This window comes from Siniperca chuatsi, linkage group LG12 (assembly GCF_020085105.1).
Source record: "Siniperca chuatsi isolate FFG_IHB_CAS linkage group LG12, ASM2008510v1, whole genome shotgun sequence".
NCBI classification, from domain to species: domain Eukaryota; kingdom Metazoa; phylum Chordata; class Actinopteri; order Centrarchiformes; family Sinipercidae; genus Siniperca; species Siniperca chuatsi.
This window is the reverse complement of record NC_058053.1, coordinates 15,696,037-15,714,887: the sequence shown is the minus strand read 5'-3', so window position 1 is coordinate 15,714,887 and position 18,851 is coordinate 15,696,037. Positions and strand designations below refer to the sequence as shown.

The window sequence follows — 18,851 nt, the reverse complement described above, 5'->3', positions numbered from 1 at the left end:
GAGGATCACTGCTGCTGAAGTGTCTATCAGCTCATTGGTTTCGGTGATGGTTGTGGTAGGGATCGCACTCAATGCTGCATTCACATCTTCTAGGAGACTTTCTGATGGTACTTCACTTAGTCGTTGTAATTGGTGTCGGGGTTGCCTTGCATTCATTCTCGCCATGATCTTATCTTTCAGGTCAGTGGCTGCCTCGTTCAGCGTGATTGCATTTGTTGGGGCTTTGTCTAGGTCTCTGTCCGCCGTTAGCTCCCCTCTGACCTGGCGTCCTGGCTCCCCCTTCCTGTAGCATTTGTGTTGTTTATACACAAATGCTCTACATTATAGTTAAATGTTATGTTTATCTTTTTCAGCTTTGTTGTACCTCTTTTTAGCTGTATGTTTATCTTTCTTCCTGTAAATTGTTCTGTGTGTAAGTACATTGAGAGCAACTTAAAACTGGAGTCAAATTCCTTGTATGTGTATTTGATGTGTTCTTACACACATCCGTGTTTTTGCAGGCAGCTCAAATAGCATAATACAAGGAAGTGAGGGTGAAGGTAGAATTAAAGTGAAGCAAGCTATGATTTAGATCATAAAACTAAGAATCTACTGCCTTCTGGTGAGCTGGCAGTTGTTAGATGTTAGCTTTGGATAGTGAGATGAAACATTCCTTCAGCCCTGCCATTTCCACAGATGGGTATTTGATTTTTAAATGTGAAAAACTAAACTTAGTCAATCAATCATTCAATATCAGATACCAAGAAATACCATGAAACCTCCCTCTATTCAATAACAAAAAGTCTTTGTTCTGATTTTTTTTGTTTTGTAGACTTGTAGTTTGACTCTTTTATATTATTCATATGTTTTTTTTCTCTCCCCTTTTCTCTTCTTCTGTGATCTTATCTAATCTCCTCCTGTGTCGTCGCGGCAGAACAACAAGGTTCGGCGGTTTGCTTTCGAGCTGAAGATGCAGGATAAGAGCACCTACCTGCTGGCCTCAGACAGTGAAGGAGAGATGGAGGATTGGATCAACACGCTCAACAAGATCTTGCACAGCAGCTTTGAGATTGCCATGCAGGAGAAGAGGAATGGAGACATTCATGATGGTGTGTGTGTGTTTGTCTGTCTGTCCATATTTTTCCAGCGCCTGAAGGAACACAAATATGAAATAGAATATTATTTTGTGTTAGTCAAAATATTATCCAACTTCTTTATGAGAAATTATTTATGTTTTTCATAGTCTTAAAACATCTATGTTTTAATTAAGAATAAATTTGCAGACTGAAATATGTCAGACAAAAGCAGCTTTTGTGTGGTCACACTGGCCAAATTATGTGAATAATATAAGTGTTTTGCTTCTTAGAATTATCAGCGATAGTCCAGACAGCATGATCTATAGTGTACTTGCTGTTTAAAATTTGTAGAGCTGCAACGATTAGTCTATTAATTGATTAGTCGGGTGTCAGAAAATGAATCTGCAACTATTTTAATAATCAATTAATTGTTTTGAGTCCGTTTATAAGAGGGAAAAAAAGTCGAGTTCCAGCTTCTTAAATTTGAATATTTTCTGATTTCTTTAGTCTTCTGATTGTAAAGTGAATATCTTTTGGTTTTGGACAAGGTTGGTCGGACAAAGCAAGATGATTGAAGACGTCACTTTTAGGCTTTGGGAAATTGTGATGGACATTTTTCACTATTGTCAGACAGTATAACACGACAGTATAATCGATAATGAAAATAATATTTTGTTGCAGCCAAGATTTGATAAACCTTAATTAATGCAGTTGATTGTAGAAGCTACAGTGGTGATATTTTGTAAATGAAGTTCTAAGATGAAAAATGCCCTCAGTTATTATATCCAAAATGGTAATCAACCATACTTGAAGATGCAGTAAATCCACTCATCATTATCAGCTTATTTACTCCGGGATATTGTATCTAGGTGAGGATGTATTTAATGAGATATTGTTCACATCAACATCCACCGCTCACTACTCATGGCTCACTTCTCCCCTACTTCTTCCTGGCCCTTTAGTGTAGTGTAGTCTGTGGCGATGTGATACCAGACCACCCAGGCTTTTAATACTCACCTCCTGTCTCATAGGAGGCTTAGCCATGGAGGAAAGAGGCTGAATACCTCTGCACAAAATGCTCCACTAATCTTCCCTAACTCTTCAGCTTTTATTAATCATGCTGTGCTTAAAATATGCCATTGAGACATGCAGTATCTCTCAATCCTGTGCAGTTGAATTACTGTTTACTGAACTTTCAAATGTCAGTAAGTGATTAAGGAGGTTTTACAACACAAGGGGGTTTTGTTTATGCTCTACAATGCAGCCTGTATCCAGTGATTTCTTGTATGTCCCTCTAGATGATGATCTTGGAAAGTCAGACAGTTCCTCTGGCAGTATGGACAGCTTTCAGGTAGGTCCTACTGACTCAGCTGGGCGCACGTACAATCGGTACATCAACACATGGAGTTGCAGCTTTAAATCTCTGTTCCTCATTGAAGTTGTAAGGTTGACAGCCTCTTTTGCCACAAACATGTGGCTTGAATTTCAATTTAAGAGTTACTGGTTACACACCTTCATTTATTTGTTTTTGTAGATCTGATCTGACATTAAACGCAAACCCCTTGTCATGTAATTTTCACAGTCTCAGACTCTTCCATTATATATTCTCTATTAGTATAAGTATTATTTGGGTTTCATCCAAAAAACAACACTGCAAATTAAACACCACCAGACCTTTAAACAATCCCAACAACATTCAACATGAGATATCCAGTAGTGGAAACCTGCTTTGACATAGTGGCACCTCTATAAAGAGTTAAAAAGATTTTTGAGGATAGAAACATCTGTGTTTTTTAAATGATGTACTGACTGATGAGTTACAGGCTACAAAAGTAGTTTTTTCCCTCCCAAATGGATATTTAGTGTTTTAGAAGAAAGCTCTTCATGCTGTTACAGTGCTGAATGGTAGGCAATAGTAAAGCCATATGTGCATGGAAACTGGTGGTAACAGTTAATTGGGAAACAGCTTGACAGGTTACAGTGCTGCACTGAAATGTATGCTGGTACCACCTGACTCACCACTGAGCCTGTCTGCCCAGTGTGATCAGCCTGTAAAATATAAAGCCTCATTTCCAGATGGGCGCAAATAACAAAAAAATGTTCTAATGATAAAACCAACTGACTGGAAATCTCTCAGATGATGCTTCTGGTGTTTTAGACAGTTTGTGGTTTAAATCAATTTAGGAAATGCCTTTCTTCTCTTCAGAGCACAAGAGATATAGAGTCAAGGATGAGGAGCGAGACCAGATTGAAGCTGTTCACCCTGGACCCTGACACACAGGTAAATTAAATGTAAAGCGCTTTTAAGTTAACTTATTCCCATGTGGTAATAAGATCCAACCTAACACTCCCTATTAAAATGTAATACCTTCCATTGTACTGTCTTTTAGAAACTAGATTTCTCAGGAATAGAGCCGGATGTGAAGCAGTTTGAGGAGAAGTTTGGTAAGCGGGTTCTGGTGAACTGCAATGACCTCTCATTCAATCTGCAAAGCTGTGTGGCCGAGAACGAGGAAGGACCAACAACAAACGTAAGGGTGATCTTTTTCTGGCCACAATAGGCCCTAAATAACAGAAATATCATTATCCTGACTAAAGACGGATGAGATGGTTTGTTAGAGCGGCCGGATGGACTCCCCTCATTATTTGAGTTGCTGAAGGACTCCTGTTGGCATAGCAACCAGGCTACAGGCTCAGTAATGGCGAACAATCTGTATAATGGAGTCTGATGTCCTGCTGTCCCTCCCAACAGAAACTGTCTATTAAAGACTCAACATGAGACACTGACATGACACACACACACACACACACACTCACACATGCAGAGCAGATACTTTGAAGCGTGTTCAACCAGCTCCCTCCACTGAATTCTTAATGGAATAGCTACTAGCTGTTACTAGATAGGGGTACCATGATGGTGATTCTGACACCTCAACTCAGGGTATCTGCAGATATCGAGTACCAATACAATACCAGTGCTCTCTTTGTCTCCAAATTAAAGTCTGCATACCTGCATAATCTGCATATGTGAGGCACCATGACACTGATCAGATCAGTGCATCCTTTGCATTAGATAATGTATTTTTGTGGAAATGTATTTATTTTTGTTTTGAATTTTTTTTTTACTGATGACGATTTTATTTGAGAATATATTTTTTATAGTTTAAAATGTCCTTATTATTGTGTAGATGTGGAACTATATAATGCTGTGCACATTGCCTGTAGTGTTATTAATTGTTTAGGTTGGCTGAGTGATATGTTGCAAGTAAGACAGTTAAGTGATTTGCTGTTAAATAGACTTTTACTTAACCCCAGTCCAGAAATAGTTGTAATGCAGTAATTATCTAGTTAACAGTTTGGTGTTAACTGTGTGGAAAAAATGTGGAAAAAAATGCCCAAGTCGAAAGAATCACCAGCTTCATCTGTCAAAAGCAGAATTGTTACTCTTCTCCTTCTCCAGGTGGAGCCATTTTATGTCACCCTGTCACTCTTCGACATCCAGAACGGCAGGAAGATCTCTTCTGACTTCCATGTGGACTTAAACCACCCGTCTGTAAGGGGCATGGTGCCCAGTAACACCAGTCAGTATATGAACGGGGGAGGGGACACCCACCCTGAGGGGCAACGGTTGATCCACGGGCTGCCAGAGGCAGCCATGCAGTATCCAAGACAGGTAAGTCATGTAAACAAAATAATAATAATAATTCAAAACAAAAAATAGAGGCTGCAGCCATGCTAGCAGCCCTGTAAAGCTGTACTGTACACAGCAATGCTTTGAGCAAAATGCTAACATCAGCATGCTAATATGCTACCAGTGACAATGCTAACATGCTGATCCATAGCAGGTATAATGTTTACCATGTCTACCATCTTAGTTTAGTGTGTTAGCATGCAAACATTTGCTAAATTAGCACTAAACACAAAGTACAGCTGAGGCTGATAGGAATTAGCTATATCATAAACAAGATGAAAAGTCAGAGGATCACCAAATTCATTAGGATTCATCCTCTGGGGAATGTGAATGTACAGAATTTCACGGCAATCATTCACCCAATAATTGTTGCGATATTTCAGTCTTGATCAAAGTGATGGACCAACTGACAGACCGACATTGCCCTCTCTAGCATGGCTAAAAAAACAATATGCTTACTCAACAACTCCCCTACCTAAATGTGTCTTGTGTTTCTTGTCAAATCTATCAATTCATATGTAAGATACATATTTAACATTTGAGGAAATTCTAACATTTTCATTGTCTCCACAGGGAGTGTTCTCGGTAACATGCCCCCACCCAGATATCTTCCTGGTGGCCCGCATAGAGAAGGTTCTTCAAGGGGGAATCAACCACTGTGCCGAGCCGTACATGAAGAGTTCAGACTCCACCAAGGTACTGACCCACCCACGAACTTTCATCACCATCCTCCTTGCAAGGCAGTATGTTCCCCCGCACTCAGCAGATTCCACCAGATTATTCCACATTATGCACAGATAATCATCCTTGTTTTTAAGTGTCGACTGGTTGCACAGACTCTCAACAGAAGCATTGACTTTGGCTGTACAAATGTGGTTGTGCACCCTGAAGGGACCGCGGTGGGTACTAATGTGATTCAGGCGAGAAAGCATATGAAATGTGTTTTAATGTGTGTATGTCTGAAAACCTGTTGGCGTATCTGTGTGTTATTTTTTAAGTGTGTGTGTGAGGAGAGCATGTTATCAAGACTTATCTGTGTGTATCTGTGTTGAGACTGGCAGCATGCTGAATATGTTACGGTGCTGCAGGGCTGAGAGCAACAAGTATGTGATGAAGATTAAATCAAACTGTGTTCCTGTTTTCCACTAGGTGGCACAGAAGGTCCTGAAAAATGCCAAACTGGCATGCAGCCGGTTAGGCCAGTACAGGATGCCTTTTGCCTGGGCAGCAAGGTACTTTATCTCTCTTTTACCAACAGTACATGGTGCAGTCTTTCAGGGAGGACACAATAGTGATTTAAATACAAAACCTAAATCACATATCATAGTTACATACAATTAAACCAGCTTAATGAAGCAATGATCAATGATTGAGAAGGAAGCAACAACATTTTTTTTTTTCCTCTCTCAAAAATAATAATTTGCATTATGCTATTGTGAACTGCTTTTCATAATGTACCTGGATTACAATTCATTAGTCTGTATCTATCATTTTGTGCATATAAGCCAAAGACCAAAAGAAAAATAATTGAGTTCACTATATAGATTCATTTAATGAAATTTGTTCACTTAAGATGTAACATCAGTTTATTCCATATTCCTTTATAATTCATTTTCATTTATAATTACATTTTTGGGGGGTTCTTTTCAATAAGTTTATCTCAGTTGTTAACAATTCTGATAATCCATTAATCTTAAGTAATTTATGAAGCAAAAATGCCAAGCCTTTCGCTGGTTCTACTTTGTCAAGTGTAATGATTTGCTGCTTTCTCTTTTTTGTAACAGTTTATATTGAATATTTTTTAAAGATTTCTCTGATGTCTCCATGGGCTCTGGAAAATTGTGATGGGTGTTTTTTTTACTATTTTGTGACACCTTATATATTAAAAAATAAATAGATTAATCAATTAAGGAAATAATTGTTAGTTCCAGCCCTAGACTGTAAATATTCTTCCTTTGTCCTATGAAACATTATCAATCAAGTACTTTTGATCATTTAAATGGGGACATAGGCGTGTTCAGGACAAGAGAAATGTCCCTGACTCTTCTTTTCCTTCTTGCAGGCCTTTGTTCAAAGATGCTTCAGGGACGCTTGACAAAAGTGCTCGTTTCTCAGCTCTGTACAGACAGGACGGCAACAAGCTGTCCAATGACGATATGCTCAAACTGCTGGCTGATTTCAGAAAGTTAGTAATGCTTCTATGAGTGCTCTGTATTATAAATTGTCTCGCAGATGTTCTGGAAAGGAAAATATATTCCTATAGGTTGTACTTTGGAAAATGCTTGTCAGATATTTGGTCACATCTGTAATTGTAATGTGTGTATATACCATTTATCTCTGCTCATTCTAGTCTTTGTTAGATGATAGCAAAGGCTTAACTTTAGTTTATTTTCCTTTCTTCAGGCCAGAGAAGATGGCCAAGCTGCCTGTAATCCTAGGAAACCTCGATGTTACCATTGACAATGTAGCCCCTGACTTGACAAGTAAGACCTCCAAATTTGCTCCATGCAGCCAACATGAGAGATGAAAGCTGTTCCTGCTCAGACCAGATCGGTCACGTTGTCTGCAGGCTGTTTATTTGGTCTCTCTCGCTCCTGCTTCCGTATATAGATTGTGTTACCTCATCCTACATTCCTGTGAAGCAGTTTGATGTCAGTGAGAAGACCAACATCTTCTTTGAAGTGGAGGAGTTTGTGCCGTGCATAGCCAAATGTTCTCAGCCTTTCACCATCTACAACAATCACCTCTATGTCTACCCGAAGCACTTGAAGTACGACAGCCAAAAGTCATTCGCAAAGGTATCACAAACTTTGATTGGATGGTGTTACTTTGCAGGTTAATTTGACACAGGAGGAGGAATAATAATTACTTTGTTCTCCACGTGTAGCCTAAAAGTTTCCTATGCTGTACACTAAAATTCAAATATTGTAACTGGTCAGATTCTCCAACTTTTTTCAGCAAAGAGGTGTGATCAGTAGCCACAGCACTTTTCTCTCATAGTGTGGCTAACTGGGTCAATTTTGCGTGTTGTGTCTGTCCTCAGGCTAGAAACATAGCTGTCTGCATTGAGTTCAAGGACTCAGACGACGAAGAGGCTGTTTCACTGAAGGTAAACTCAAATGTGTCCTGGAAGTGCTTCCAAATCCCCAAAGGACAACCCCTCTAATCACAGGAACTAACTAACTATTGTTATCATTCCACAGTGCATCCATGGACGACCTGGAGGACCCTTGTTTACCAAACATGCCTTTGCTGCAGTATTACATCACCAGCACAACCCCGAATTCTACGATGAGGTAAGACACACTGTGCCAAATGTCTTAAAACAGAAGATATGTATAAGCCAAAATCATATGTGTAAGTCAATTCAATCAATGACTGAATGTTTGTGCTCTTATTCCTTAGTTTAAGATTGAGCTGCCAACCCAGCTCCATGAGAAACATCATCTGCTCTTCACCTTCTACCATGTCAGCTGTGATAGCAACAGCAAGGCCAGCACCAAAAAGAGAGACCTGGTTGAGATTCAAGGTAACACACTGAAACACCGAATCTCCATAAACACAGAGTTTACACATTCACCATCACATGATTTAAAATATCTGTATTATCTGTTTGACTTTTACACATAGAGTTATCTCTGTGTGTTATGTTTTTTTTTACTGGCTGACAGGCTCTTAGCTGACTATCCTCCCTTCTGTTTCCTCTCTCAGTGGGCTACGCCTGGCTCCCCCTGCTGAAAGATGGCCGGGTGATCATGAATGAGAGTCAGATCCCTGTGGCTGCCAACCTGCCTGCTGGATACCTCAACTTTCAGGACGGTGCCAGCAAGGTACTGTAGTGCATCCTCAAGTTGTTAAACCGTGATGGCTTGGCCTCATCTACTCAGAGTTCAACTTTCTTTATTGCAAAGCTGATTAATGTGCAGACTATAAAGTTTGTAAAAAATGGTTTGTGTCAACCCAAAATATATAAAGTGTGACTATTAATGGGATATGAAAATCTGCAACAAAAGGGCATATCTGTAGAGATAATGACATGAAAATACTGCAGAATATTTACTGAATTATTGAGCGAAGGATTGTTGCTTTTTGTTTGTATTACAGCATTCAGGTCCTGAAGTCAAATGGGTGGATGGAGGCAAGCCTTTATTTAAGGTGTCCGCTCACCTCGTGTCCACTGTCTACACTCAGGTAAGGATTTATTTTTAACAAACTGTGAGTAACACTGCTGCTTCATCTGCATCCTTCATCCATCTTTTTCTTTCTTCTTCTTTTTTTGTTGTTGTCACATCTGAATTTGTGCTGTGATTTCATTAAATCACAGCTTCATAAAATAAACTTCTGTATTCAGACCTTCTTTGTGTCTCTCATAGGATCAGCATTTGCACAATTTCTTTCATCACTGTCAGAGCGCTGCGTCTGCTCCCCAGGTGTCAGGAGGAGAACTGGTCAAATACCTGAAGGTAAAACAAAGAGTATAACTAGGGATTTAGTACAAATACTAACTTAAATACATGCCAATTAATGTTACAAAAGGCTTTTGTTCATTTGTTTTTGTATAAGTTCAATTATTAAATTTACATTAATTTTTATTGGAATTATATACTTTTGCTTGATATCATTTATTTCTAACAAAATGTGTAGACGTTATGTCTTAATTACAGATGCTGTTGTCTTGTAGGTTAATTAACTGGCTTGTAATGGCTGTACAAGTTTGACTTTAAAGAGACTGTTAATGCTACACTGAGTCATATTTAAATCACAGTCCACATTGTTGACATACAGTCTACACTTCAGTGTTGGCATATACTGTATAACTGAGTGCACAGCCTCTGCAAAGATGAATAATACGAGGATTTGGAATTAAGTCTGAACAAAATGACATTTGATGACCTTTTTTTATACCTAAAGGGAAAGGTCATACATGTTTTCACAATTTAACTTCTCTGTATTAACTTGCAAGCTAACGGTAGCTCATACTCACCGTGAAAACGCAGACAGTCACATTTGGTTTTTGCTGAATCACATGGAGATTACTGTTTTACTTTGTGCTGTAGCTTGCCAACAGCGCATTCTTCTGGACAGTTTGTGCAGGGTTTTTTTTTTCTACGTTACTTGCAAAGATTAGGCAGATCCCAGTAAATCTGTCAAATGTCTACCCCTAGCTGGCATGATTCTATCTCCATTTCTTTCCTATGGTCCTGGTAGCTCAGTTATCACTTTTTCACTTTATCACTTGCTCTCTTGTTCCAGTTCACAGGAATCTCAGTTCACTCTTCCCTTGGTGGACATTGACATTGAGCACAAAACATTTGGTCTAATTCATCTCTTGGTTTCTAATGTAAACACATCAGTGAACACGAACAATGGCCAGAGGGTCAAACTGCAGGTCAGCCGAGCTGACTGGCAGATTGCCAAATGACTTGGCAGGGCTTGTGTTTGTTTCCTGTACGCAGGCAATGATGCACCAGTACCTACACTCTGCCATGTTTCAGGCAACTGAAGCATAAGGTGTGGGTGATTAGCACAATGTGGTTCACTCATGTCCTCCTCCTGTAGTTGTTGATGTTGTTGTTACTAAATTAGTTACGACACGTTATAATTTATTAGCCTCCTGTGCTCTTTGTTTGAGTGGTGAAGGAAGACAATGTCACTGTTTTCCACATTTATACTACTTATTATACGTGAAGAGCTATGCAGTCAAACTCTACATAAACATAAACATATCTCTGTAATGTTTTTACCCTCAGAGTCTGCATGCCATGGAGAGCCATGTGATGATCAAGTTCCTGCCCACCACCCTGAATCAGCTGTTTAGGGTGCTAACCAGTGCCACCCAAGAGGACGTGGCAGTCAACGTCACCAGGCAAGTTTCCCAAAGACGATCCTTGACTTTACAACAGTTTAAAATTCCAATAATTTCATATAAATTATGATAAACAAATTGGCATAGAATTGGAAATATCACATTTTCAGCATTTATATATACAAGTGAACCCTGTAGAAAGCTGCTTTTGATGTGAAATTTGTGGATTATTGTTTCCATAAAATATAACTATTTTAAAATTCTCGACTGTGAAAACCACTAAACTATTATTTATATATTTTGCCTGATGAAGGTCTGAGGTCCGAAACATCTTTAATAGAGTACAAGTGACCAACAGTGTGCGGGATGTTTTGATTTCACTGTCATAGAGAAGAACTTTGTAGTAACTATTTAAAATGATATTAAACATGGGTAGTGTTGTGGGTGAAGAATTTGTGTGTTAGAACTGCTAATAAATGAGGCCTCCAGCTGCCTGCAGAACCATTTCCTCACACGTTTTCCTTTTCCATTGTTTCCTTTTAGAGTCATGATTCACATTGTTGCCCAGTGCCATGAGGAGGGGCTGGAGCACTACCTGAGATCATATGTGAAGGTAAAATTCACATGCCACTTATCACAACTCACTGTCTGTATTTTGTGATTGTACTAAGGGATTCTCATAGTTCTCTCTGCATGTGTCTGATACAGTTTGTGTTCAAGGCTGAGCCATACACATCCTCCACCACCCGATCAGTACATGAGGAGTTGGCTAAAGCCATGACTGCCATCTTGAAGCCTTCCACTGACTTCCTCACAAGTAACAAGCTTCTCAAGGTAACATATTTGTACTTTTTTAAAGGATTACATGGTGTATGATTATAACTGACATGAATTTCCTCTTTATTGTTCTCTGATTGATGTTTGTCTGCCCTGCAGCACTCCTGGTATTTCTTTGAAGCGTTAGTCAAGTCCATGGCTCAGTACTTGATTGAGAGCGGTAAAGTGAAGGTAAGTGTGTTTGACTCAGGGGTGTCTGCTCGTGTCTGCTTTATTACAGCTTAGGTTTTTTTACTGTAGTTTGCAACATGCCAAGTCTTGTGGACAGCCACATTACCACAGTCAAGGTATTGTGTATCCACAGTCTGTCCCACACTGCTGTGCAGTTTAATTGGATGCATTTGTTCATACCCCATAAGCAACCACATCCCAGTGTTTAACCTCCACTGGCATAATGTGGAGGCCGCAGTGGAAGCAAGTAAATGCTACAGAAGAGAAGTCATACCAGTCTGGAAACTGTTTCGGTAACAGTACAAGGCTGGCAATGCTCTATATTTTTGTAATTGTCATCAAATTGTGTGAAAAGACCAAAACCAACAGTATGTTAGTCCATCTGTCAGTACTTCCCAACTTCCCTACACTTTGTATGGCTCTCAGTCCCATGCTCATTTGTTACTACTGAAGATGTAAATCTTTAAAAATGGGGCACAAATATATAGTTTCACGCAGGGCACTGCAGTCTTTAGCACACTTTACTCAAACAGGTGTATGTAGTACATTTGACTATTTTCAGCCACAGTAGAAGAATAAACAATATCAGGCTTTGGTTACACAAACAACACTTGTTATTCATTCATTGTTAGTTTTGGTCTTTTTGACCATAAGAAACATATAGAATCACTAGAAGACTCATCTTTTAATCTGGGGTTTAGTAATCTGTATAATAACATCTGTATAAACATCCATGCTATGCCCTACAGCTGTCCAGGAATCAGCGCTTCTCAGCATCCTTCCATCACACTGTGGAGACTCTGGTCAACATGATGATGCCACACATCACTCAGAAATACAAAGACAACCTGGATGCTGCCAGGAATGCCAACCACAGTTTGGCAGTCTTCATCAAGGTCAGGAGGTCACAGTTAACTGTATCTTACATGGTTTCGAGAGTGTTTAAAGTGTGTACGTGAAAACAATTGTATGTACTTGTTTATTTCTTTGCTATAAATAATGATAGAATTGCTTTTCCCCATCCTTCTGTAGCGCTGTTTCAACCTGATGGACAGAGGCTTTGTGTTCAAGCAGATCAACAACTATATCAACTGTTTTATGCCTGGAGACCCAAAGGTACACTGCAAACATTGACAGCATTTATACAAACAACAAAATGTGAAGTCTTGTAAGCACCCTGATGGAGAATATCAGGCTGTGTTCCAAATATGTTTTGAACAAGGATGTGTTTGAATGTTGTATTAAAGCTGTCTGTCGGTTTCTGTTGTTTCTAAATGCAGACGCTGTTTGAGTTCAGGTTTGAGTTCCTGCGAGTTGTGTGCAACCACGAGCACTACATCCCCTTAAACCTGCCCATGCCTTTTGGAAAGGGAAGGATACTGAGATTTCAAGGTGAGAAGATCATTAAATGTATCTCTTGATCAAGTACCAAGCATGATGGTAGCTTGCTTAAGTGCCAGTGTGCTGCCTGTGTTTGAACAGAAAATTTAAATCAAACCAAATTGCTTTACTGTCAAAGGCCAACACAAATAAAATAGTTCTGATTATTCTTCAACTCATACATAATAATGAAACTGTAATTAAATAGTAATTAAATAGGTTTTCTACTTTGTTTCTTTTTTGTGCTCCTCAATTAGCTTTATTATCTCCATGTGATACGGTGGAGTCGTACGATGCTCTAGTAGGTAGGTGCAAGGGTGTGCTGCTTGCATGTCTTCTCCAAAAAGAGCAGACTTCGATCTAATCATTCAGTCAAGACCAGAATTCAATCAGTTATCTTCCAATTTTGCTACATCCTGGTTGCTGTGGCATGATTACTCTATCCTTCTCAAGACATTGTACTGAAAGATTATACTGTTTATAATTTGTAGTCATGGATGTATAAAGAAGCTGAGATTGGATCTTTGTGTAGATGTGGGTGATTATGTGTACAAGTACCTTTTTCTGTCTGGAGCTGGTTTGGAGTTTATGACCTGATGAGAATGATACCAAAAGACACATTATTTTCTGTCAGTCCTAAGAAATCAGAACATTTTAATGCTTGCATGCTTGAAATGCAGGTTTTCAAAACATAAAAGTAGACAGAAGAATGTGTTTAATTTGATTACATTCATTTTGGGGAATCTTAGTGAGTGTGATTTGGGATTGCTTTACCTTGTCTTAAATAATGTTGGAAACCATCTGTGAACAGCTGCTGCTGTTCAATCATAAGCTTTAATCCTGTTTGTCTTTTTCTGCAATGATCACTGTTGATGTGGAACAGCCTCTGAGTCACATCGCCTGAATCTGTCAATTCCAAGCTTTTCTAGATATTTTTCTACTCTTTTCGAGATATTTGCATTGTTCGCCAGGTTTTAATGCCATCAACAATCTATATACTATCTGAGCTTTCCTGTTTTCTTGTTATTCATTTCTTTGTGTCAGACTGACATTAAATTATTTATTCTCGTTGTTTGGTGCTGTTTGTCCTTTCACACCTTTCACTTACCTCTCTGTCAGCCAATCCTAATCTCTTCGTCCTCCTCTTCCTCCCCTCAGACCTCCAACTGGATTACTCGCTGACCGATGACTTCTGTAAGAACCACTTCCTGGTCGGGCTGCTGCTCAGGGAGGTCAGTACAGCTCTGCAGGAGTTCAGGGAGGTTCGTCAGATAGCCATCCAGGTGCTGAAGAGTCTGATGATAAAACACACATTTGATGACCGCTACACCTCCAAAGTAAGCAGTGCCTTCTTGCATTTCCACTGCACTTCAGTATCTGATGTGTGTGTGTGTGTGTGTGTGTGTGTGTGTGTGTGTGTAATTCTGTTGAGAGATTTATTTGTTTTTCAGAGCCAGCAGGCCAGGTTGGCCACCCTCTACTTGCCCTTGTTTGGTCTGCTCCAAGAGAATGTCAACAGGCTGAATGTGAAGGAAGTATCCCCGTTCCCTATCAACCACTCCAACAATGTAAGGGAGCCACCTAGTGGCCTCTTTTTAATATTTTATCTACCATACATAGCTGTCATTCATATCATAAACCAACAAAAACATCAAAACATAACACAACCCTACCTCTTGACATCTATACACACATCCACACCTTAAAAAACAAACATACACAAAGAGAAGGAGGCCAAAACGGAAAAGGGTGCTGCAGCAGTCTTAGATGTTCTTAGTTATGAAAAGTTATCCTGTACATCCCATTGTTTGATTTTACACATGGGCCCATACAAAAATGAATGAAATGAATGAAAAATGTGATATGCATCCATACATATATGCATATAGTGTAATACAGTGCATTCAGTTCTTTTCATAAGCAAATATTAATAAACAGTATTAAACACTCAGGTCTTTTGAAGTGGTACTAGGCTGTCCACTCAAGTAGGCAAGACATGGACTCCATATATCTAACAACTTTTTTATTCAATTTTTTCAGCCAGGACTAAAACTGTGGTATGGATTCTTTATTACAAAACATAAGAATGAATTTCTTAGCTATTACCATTCCATACTGAATTAATACAATCTTAAGAAAAGTCACAATCTGCTCATTTGAATGACCAACCTGAGATTGTAATTTCTGTATCTGGGGTGATGGGGGTGAATTCCATATCAAACTAGGACTGGAGCACCTCTGACCAAAATGTTTGGAGTTTCATAAGACCTGCACCTCACACACAGCTAGTGGCTTTCATAAGTACATACAGCCCTGTAAAGGATGTGGATTTGTGTCCATTAAACTGTTTTTCATCAGAATGGAAGAGAAGATTCACTTCTTACCAACGCTTTGATGACACCTCCGAGGTCGAGCACCTTTCTGGACACCAGCTTGCACAAAGATGTTTTTGGAGTCATCTCTGGCACCTGTGAGTGGAAAGATGATGCTGAAAAATGGGGAGGGGGGGAATTTGTTTTAATTTTAATATAAAACTGCTCCTTTTTTTTGACAGCTTCACCTCACACGTCATCAACCCCCAACATTAACTCTGTGCGCCATGCAGACTCTCGCGGCTCACTCATCAGCACTGATTCTGGCAATAGCCTGCCTGAGAAGAACAATGACAAGGGCAACTCTCTGGACAAGGTACATCTCAGAAAGTGCTGCAATATGCCTGTAAAGTAATTTCATACAACATTTATTAGAAATCAAATTGAGGCTTCCTTTGACATGTATATATAACATCCATTTCAGTGTGCCTCAGGCATATCAGAGGTCCCCTTGTTATGACAAAAGTACCTCAGAAAGTCACCCCTTGTTAACTTGTACTATTAACTTCCCCACCTTAACTGTACGGCTGGCCGTGGCAGACGGAGAAGTTTGTACGGAGACACTCTGTCAATGTCCTGCGCTTCTTTACGGAGACTGAGGAGTCCATGCTCTCCGTGCGCACCAAGCGTGTCACCATGGACTTCTCCCAGCTCTCTGTCCCCTCTGAGCCAGAGAGTGCCCTGCAGCCCAGCATTTCACTTCAAGTACAAAACGCCTCCTTCCTTCACACAGTCCTCTTCCCCCCCATAGGAGTGTCCCATCTGGGAATGTTAGAAAGTGTGTGAGAGTGTCCTAGTGTCCTAAACCCTAAGCCCTTTCTTTGCCAGATGATTCTCAGGCTTTGGTCTGTTTGTTCTCTGGTGCCATAAAGCAGATCTGCTGTACCACAGGGCCTCACAGGGTTTGTCTCTACTCTTTTTCCAGATGTTAATAAGCATGCATGCCTAAAGGGATTTCTCCCTTTTAAGTTCCTCTCACGTGTGCTGTGTCATTTTTGCTTTCACTGATAAACAGCCTCAAGCTAAATCTGAGAAGAAGTCCATTAAACACAAAGGATTGGATTTTCATTTTCATTTCATTGTCTGTGCTGTTGTGTGTTTCATCTTCTGTTGGAGCTGATTTTATTTGTGATGTGTGGTAGTTTTTATCACAATGTAACAGCATAAGGAGAAAAGGAGCACACTTAACTGTATAAGTAATTGGCATTTACTATCAACCCAAACTGTTTTAGCTCAAACTCTTAAAAAATGAAATGCATGGAAATAACTGCACCACAGCTTCACAGTTTTTGTCCACCTTTTCGGGCAAGCCTTGAAGTTATACGCTCTCCAAAACACCCGTTAAGAAGCCAAAGCCACAGCTTCATGCTTTCCATTAAGTCATCCCCAGCCAGTTGCATGGTCTAGACTAACTGCTGGCAAAGGAACGTGCTTGATATATCATCAACCCCTTGCTGTGGTAGAGCTGTGGCTCCACTGTTTTGCTTATGTTTTCTCCCTGTTCTCTGCCTCAGCTGGGAGAAAAGGAGATTGCTTTCCACTGGCAGTTTTTCCACAATGCGTAGAGCCCTGCAACATCTGAGTGAATGACTCCACTAGTGTAGCTTGACCACTGCAATCCCAGGCTCTCAGAAAACTCTTATTGACCATGTCATAACCTCTCTAAAAGTACCTGCATATTGCTTTTACTACTTTTTTTTTTTAATGCACTAGTGTCCAGGACACAAACCAAGACACAGTTGTATAGACTTTGAACCATGACCACAAAACTAAATGTAAACTTCACAAAAAAATCTTAAAAGATTTTGAAGTTGTTATGGTAAATGCCCTTTGTCTTTTGAAATGACAAAATATAAACTGACGATAGTTTCTGTAGACAGTACTTTGGTTTATCGTGAGTTAGACAAAGCAAAGTGCCCTGACAGGATAACGTATTTGTCTGTTGGTGCCTGACCGGATTCTTTGTCCCTCAGAATCAGCCTGCTTCAACCATGGGCAGTACCCTGCTGCGATGTGATAAACTGGACCAAGCAGAGATCAAGAGTCTCCTCATGTGCTTCTTACATGTGCTCAAAAGCATGTCTGAGGGTAACATCTCACTCCATCTCTCTCCTGCTCCTGCTCTTTCTGTCTGAATAGTTGTACTCACTGTCACTAATACTGAGCTCACTTACATGTCTACAATCCAAAAAAGACTAATTATATCTCCAATGTCAATCTCTGCCTCATCCAGATGCTCTGTTCACATACTGGAACAAGGCGTCAACTGCTGAGTTAATGGACTTCTTCACTCTAGTCGAGTAAGATGTCTTAAATTGCTTTCATGACAACCCTGTCATTATAAGTAAATCTTAAAATGTTATTGTGACTGATTTTTCACTTTTCCTCTCAGAGTGTGCCTCCATCAGTTCAGATACATGGGAAAGAGATACATTGCAAGGTAATGTTGTTGTCAGTACGGTGCATGAATGCCATTCTTTTAAAGCTTTTTAACTTAAATTATGATTAAGTTGAATTCTTGATGATGGATTTCAGGCGTTTAGTACAGTGGTTCCCAACTTTTTTCTCTGACATACCCCCACAGCGCCTTACAGATGAATGTACATCGACACCACCCGACATGTTCCAATTGAGTTAATTTTAATGGATTTAAAACTGGATGTTGTTACTGCTAATTATATAAAAGTGTATATTGTTACAATATTTTTCATTATTTTTCATACAATTGAATTGTCAGTGTTTAGGTTGGTTTGGTGAAGTTTGCATTCATACCACTACCAGAGTACCAAAAGCTGGACGATTCAACCATCCATTAGCTAACAAACATTATTTCAACTACTTTTAGCTTTTAGCATATATTTTTTACTTTTATTATTACATTTATTATTACTTTTAGCTTTCTATTTCAACCATCTATTTCAACTCAGTGGTAGCTCAATTGTGATATATTTTTTAAATCAAATTGTAATTTCTATTATTTCAAATGAATTGAGCTTTCCACATACCCCCTGGCAACTGCAGCAGTAGCCCCTGGGGTACAAGTACCCTTGGTTGGGAACCACTGCTAGTAGACAGATACCTGACTATTATGAGAGCACAAAATAATGTTTCTGCAGTATATTATTGCCCATTAAACTTCATACCATATACAGCATTACTTCCTTGCTTTTAGATCATCCAGTGTAAAACATAATTGTGTGTGACCATTGAAGGGTGTGACTGTATGTTGAGCACAATGATTTGACAATCAGAATTTATCGAAACACACATTCTGTACTCTCTCCACTATTTGGGAGCTCTGGCCTTGAATCCCAGAGGACTTTGGTCACTCTCGTTCACTCTCTCTAACCTCCCACCACTGTTTCTATCTCTGTTCACTTAAATGCTGGCAAGTTTAACATAATGAAATAAAACCTGGCTCCTGCCCTCTCCTGCTTGGGTAAGACTAAAGGTGGAACTGACTTTCTTAAACTAAATGCATGATATCATACCCAGATATTCTCACCATATAAAAGTTGCAGTGCTGTGACATAACTACT

General features: G+C 39.5%; 1 protein-coding gene across 18 annotated transcripts in view; it reads left to right on the top strand.

Moving 5' to 3' along the window:
• The window catches only part of LOC122885512 (dedicator of cytokinesis protein 9-like), an 87,573-nt gene that overhangs the window by 53,613 nt on the left and 15,109 nt on the right, over nt 1–18,851 (top strand). For 9 of the 18 annotated variants that reach the window (XM_044216702.1, XM_044216707.1, XM_044216705.1 and 6 more), the window contains exons 8-38: nt 914–1,088; nt 2,354–2,406; nt 3,262–3,336; nt 3,446–3,586; nt 4,516–4,728; nt 5,320–5,442; nt 5,896–5,978; nt 6,809–6,931; nt 7,150–7,229; nt 7,357–7,544; nt 7,790–7,855; nt 7,950–8,042; nt 8,152–8,275; nt 8,458–8,576; nt 8,851–8,937; nt 9,120–9,209; nt 10,497–10,612; nt 11,096–11,165; nt 11,261–11,386; nt 11,489–11,560; nt 12,310–12,456; nt 12,593–12,676; nt 12,841–12,952; nt 13,198–13,245; nt 14,099–14,277; nt 14,392–14,508; nt 15,299–15,410; nt 15,495–15,628; nt 17,286–17,400; nt 17,546–17,612; nt 17,705–17,752. In XM_044216702.1, coding sequence (XP_044072637.1) covers nt 914–1,088; nt 2,354–2,406; nt 3,262–3,336; nt 3,446–3,586; nt 4,516–4,728; nt 5,320–5,442; nt 5,896–5,978; nt 6,809–6,931; nt 7,150–7,229; nt 7,357–7,544; nt 7,790–7,855; nt 7,950–8,042; nt 8,152–8,275; nt 8,458–8,576; nt 8,851–8,937; nt 9,120–9,209; nt 10,497–10,612; nt 11,096–11,165; nt 11,261–11,386; nt 11,489–11,560; nt 12,310–12,456; nt 12,593–12,676; nt 12,841–12,952; nt 13,198–13,245; nt 14,099–14,277; nt 14,392–14,508; nt 15,299–15,410; nt 15,495–15,628; nt 17,286–17,400; nt 17,546–17,612; nt 17,705–17,752 — 3,380 coding nt within the window. The remainder of the gene's footprint in view (nt 1–913; nt 1,089–2,353; nt 2,407–3,261; nt 3,337–3,445; nt 3,587–4,515; nt 4,729–5,319; nt 5,443–5,895; nt 5,979–6,808; nt 6,932–7,149; nt 7,230–7,356; nt 7,545–7,789; nt 7,856–7,949; nt 8,043–8,151; nt 8,276–8,457; nt 8,577–8,850; nt 8,938–9,119; nt 9,210–10,496; nt 10,613–11,095; nt 11,166–11,260; nt 11,387–11,488; nt 11,561–12,309; nt 12,457–12,592; nt 12,677–12,840; nt 12,953–13,197; nt 13,246–14,098; nt 14,278–14,391; nt 14,509–15,298; nt 15,411–15,494; nt 15,629–17,285; nt 17,401–17,545; nt 17,613–17,704; nt 17,753–18,851) is intronic. The other 9 variants (XM_044216713.1, XM_044216712.1, XM_044216711.1 and 6 more) reach the window with 1 other exon arrangement.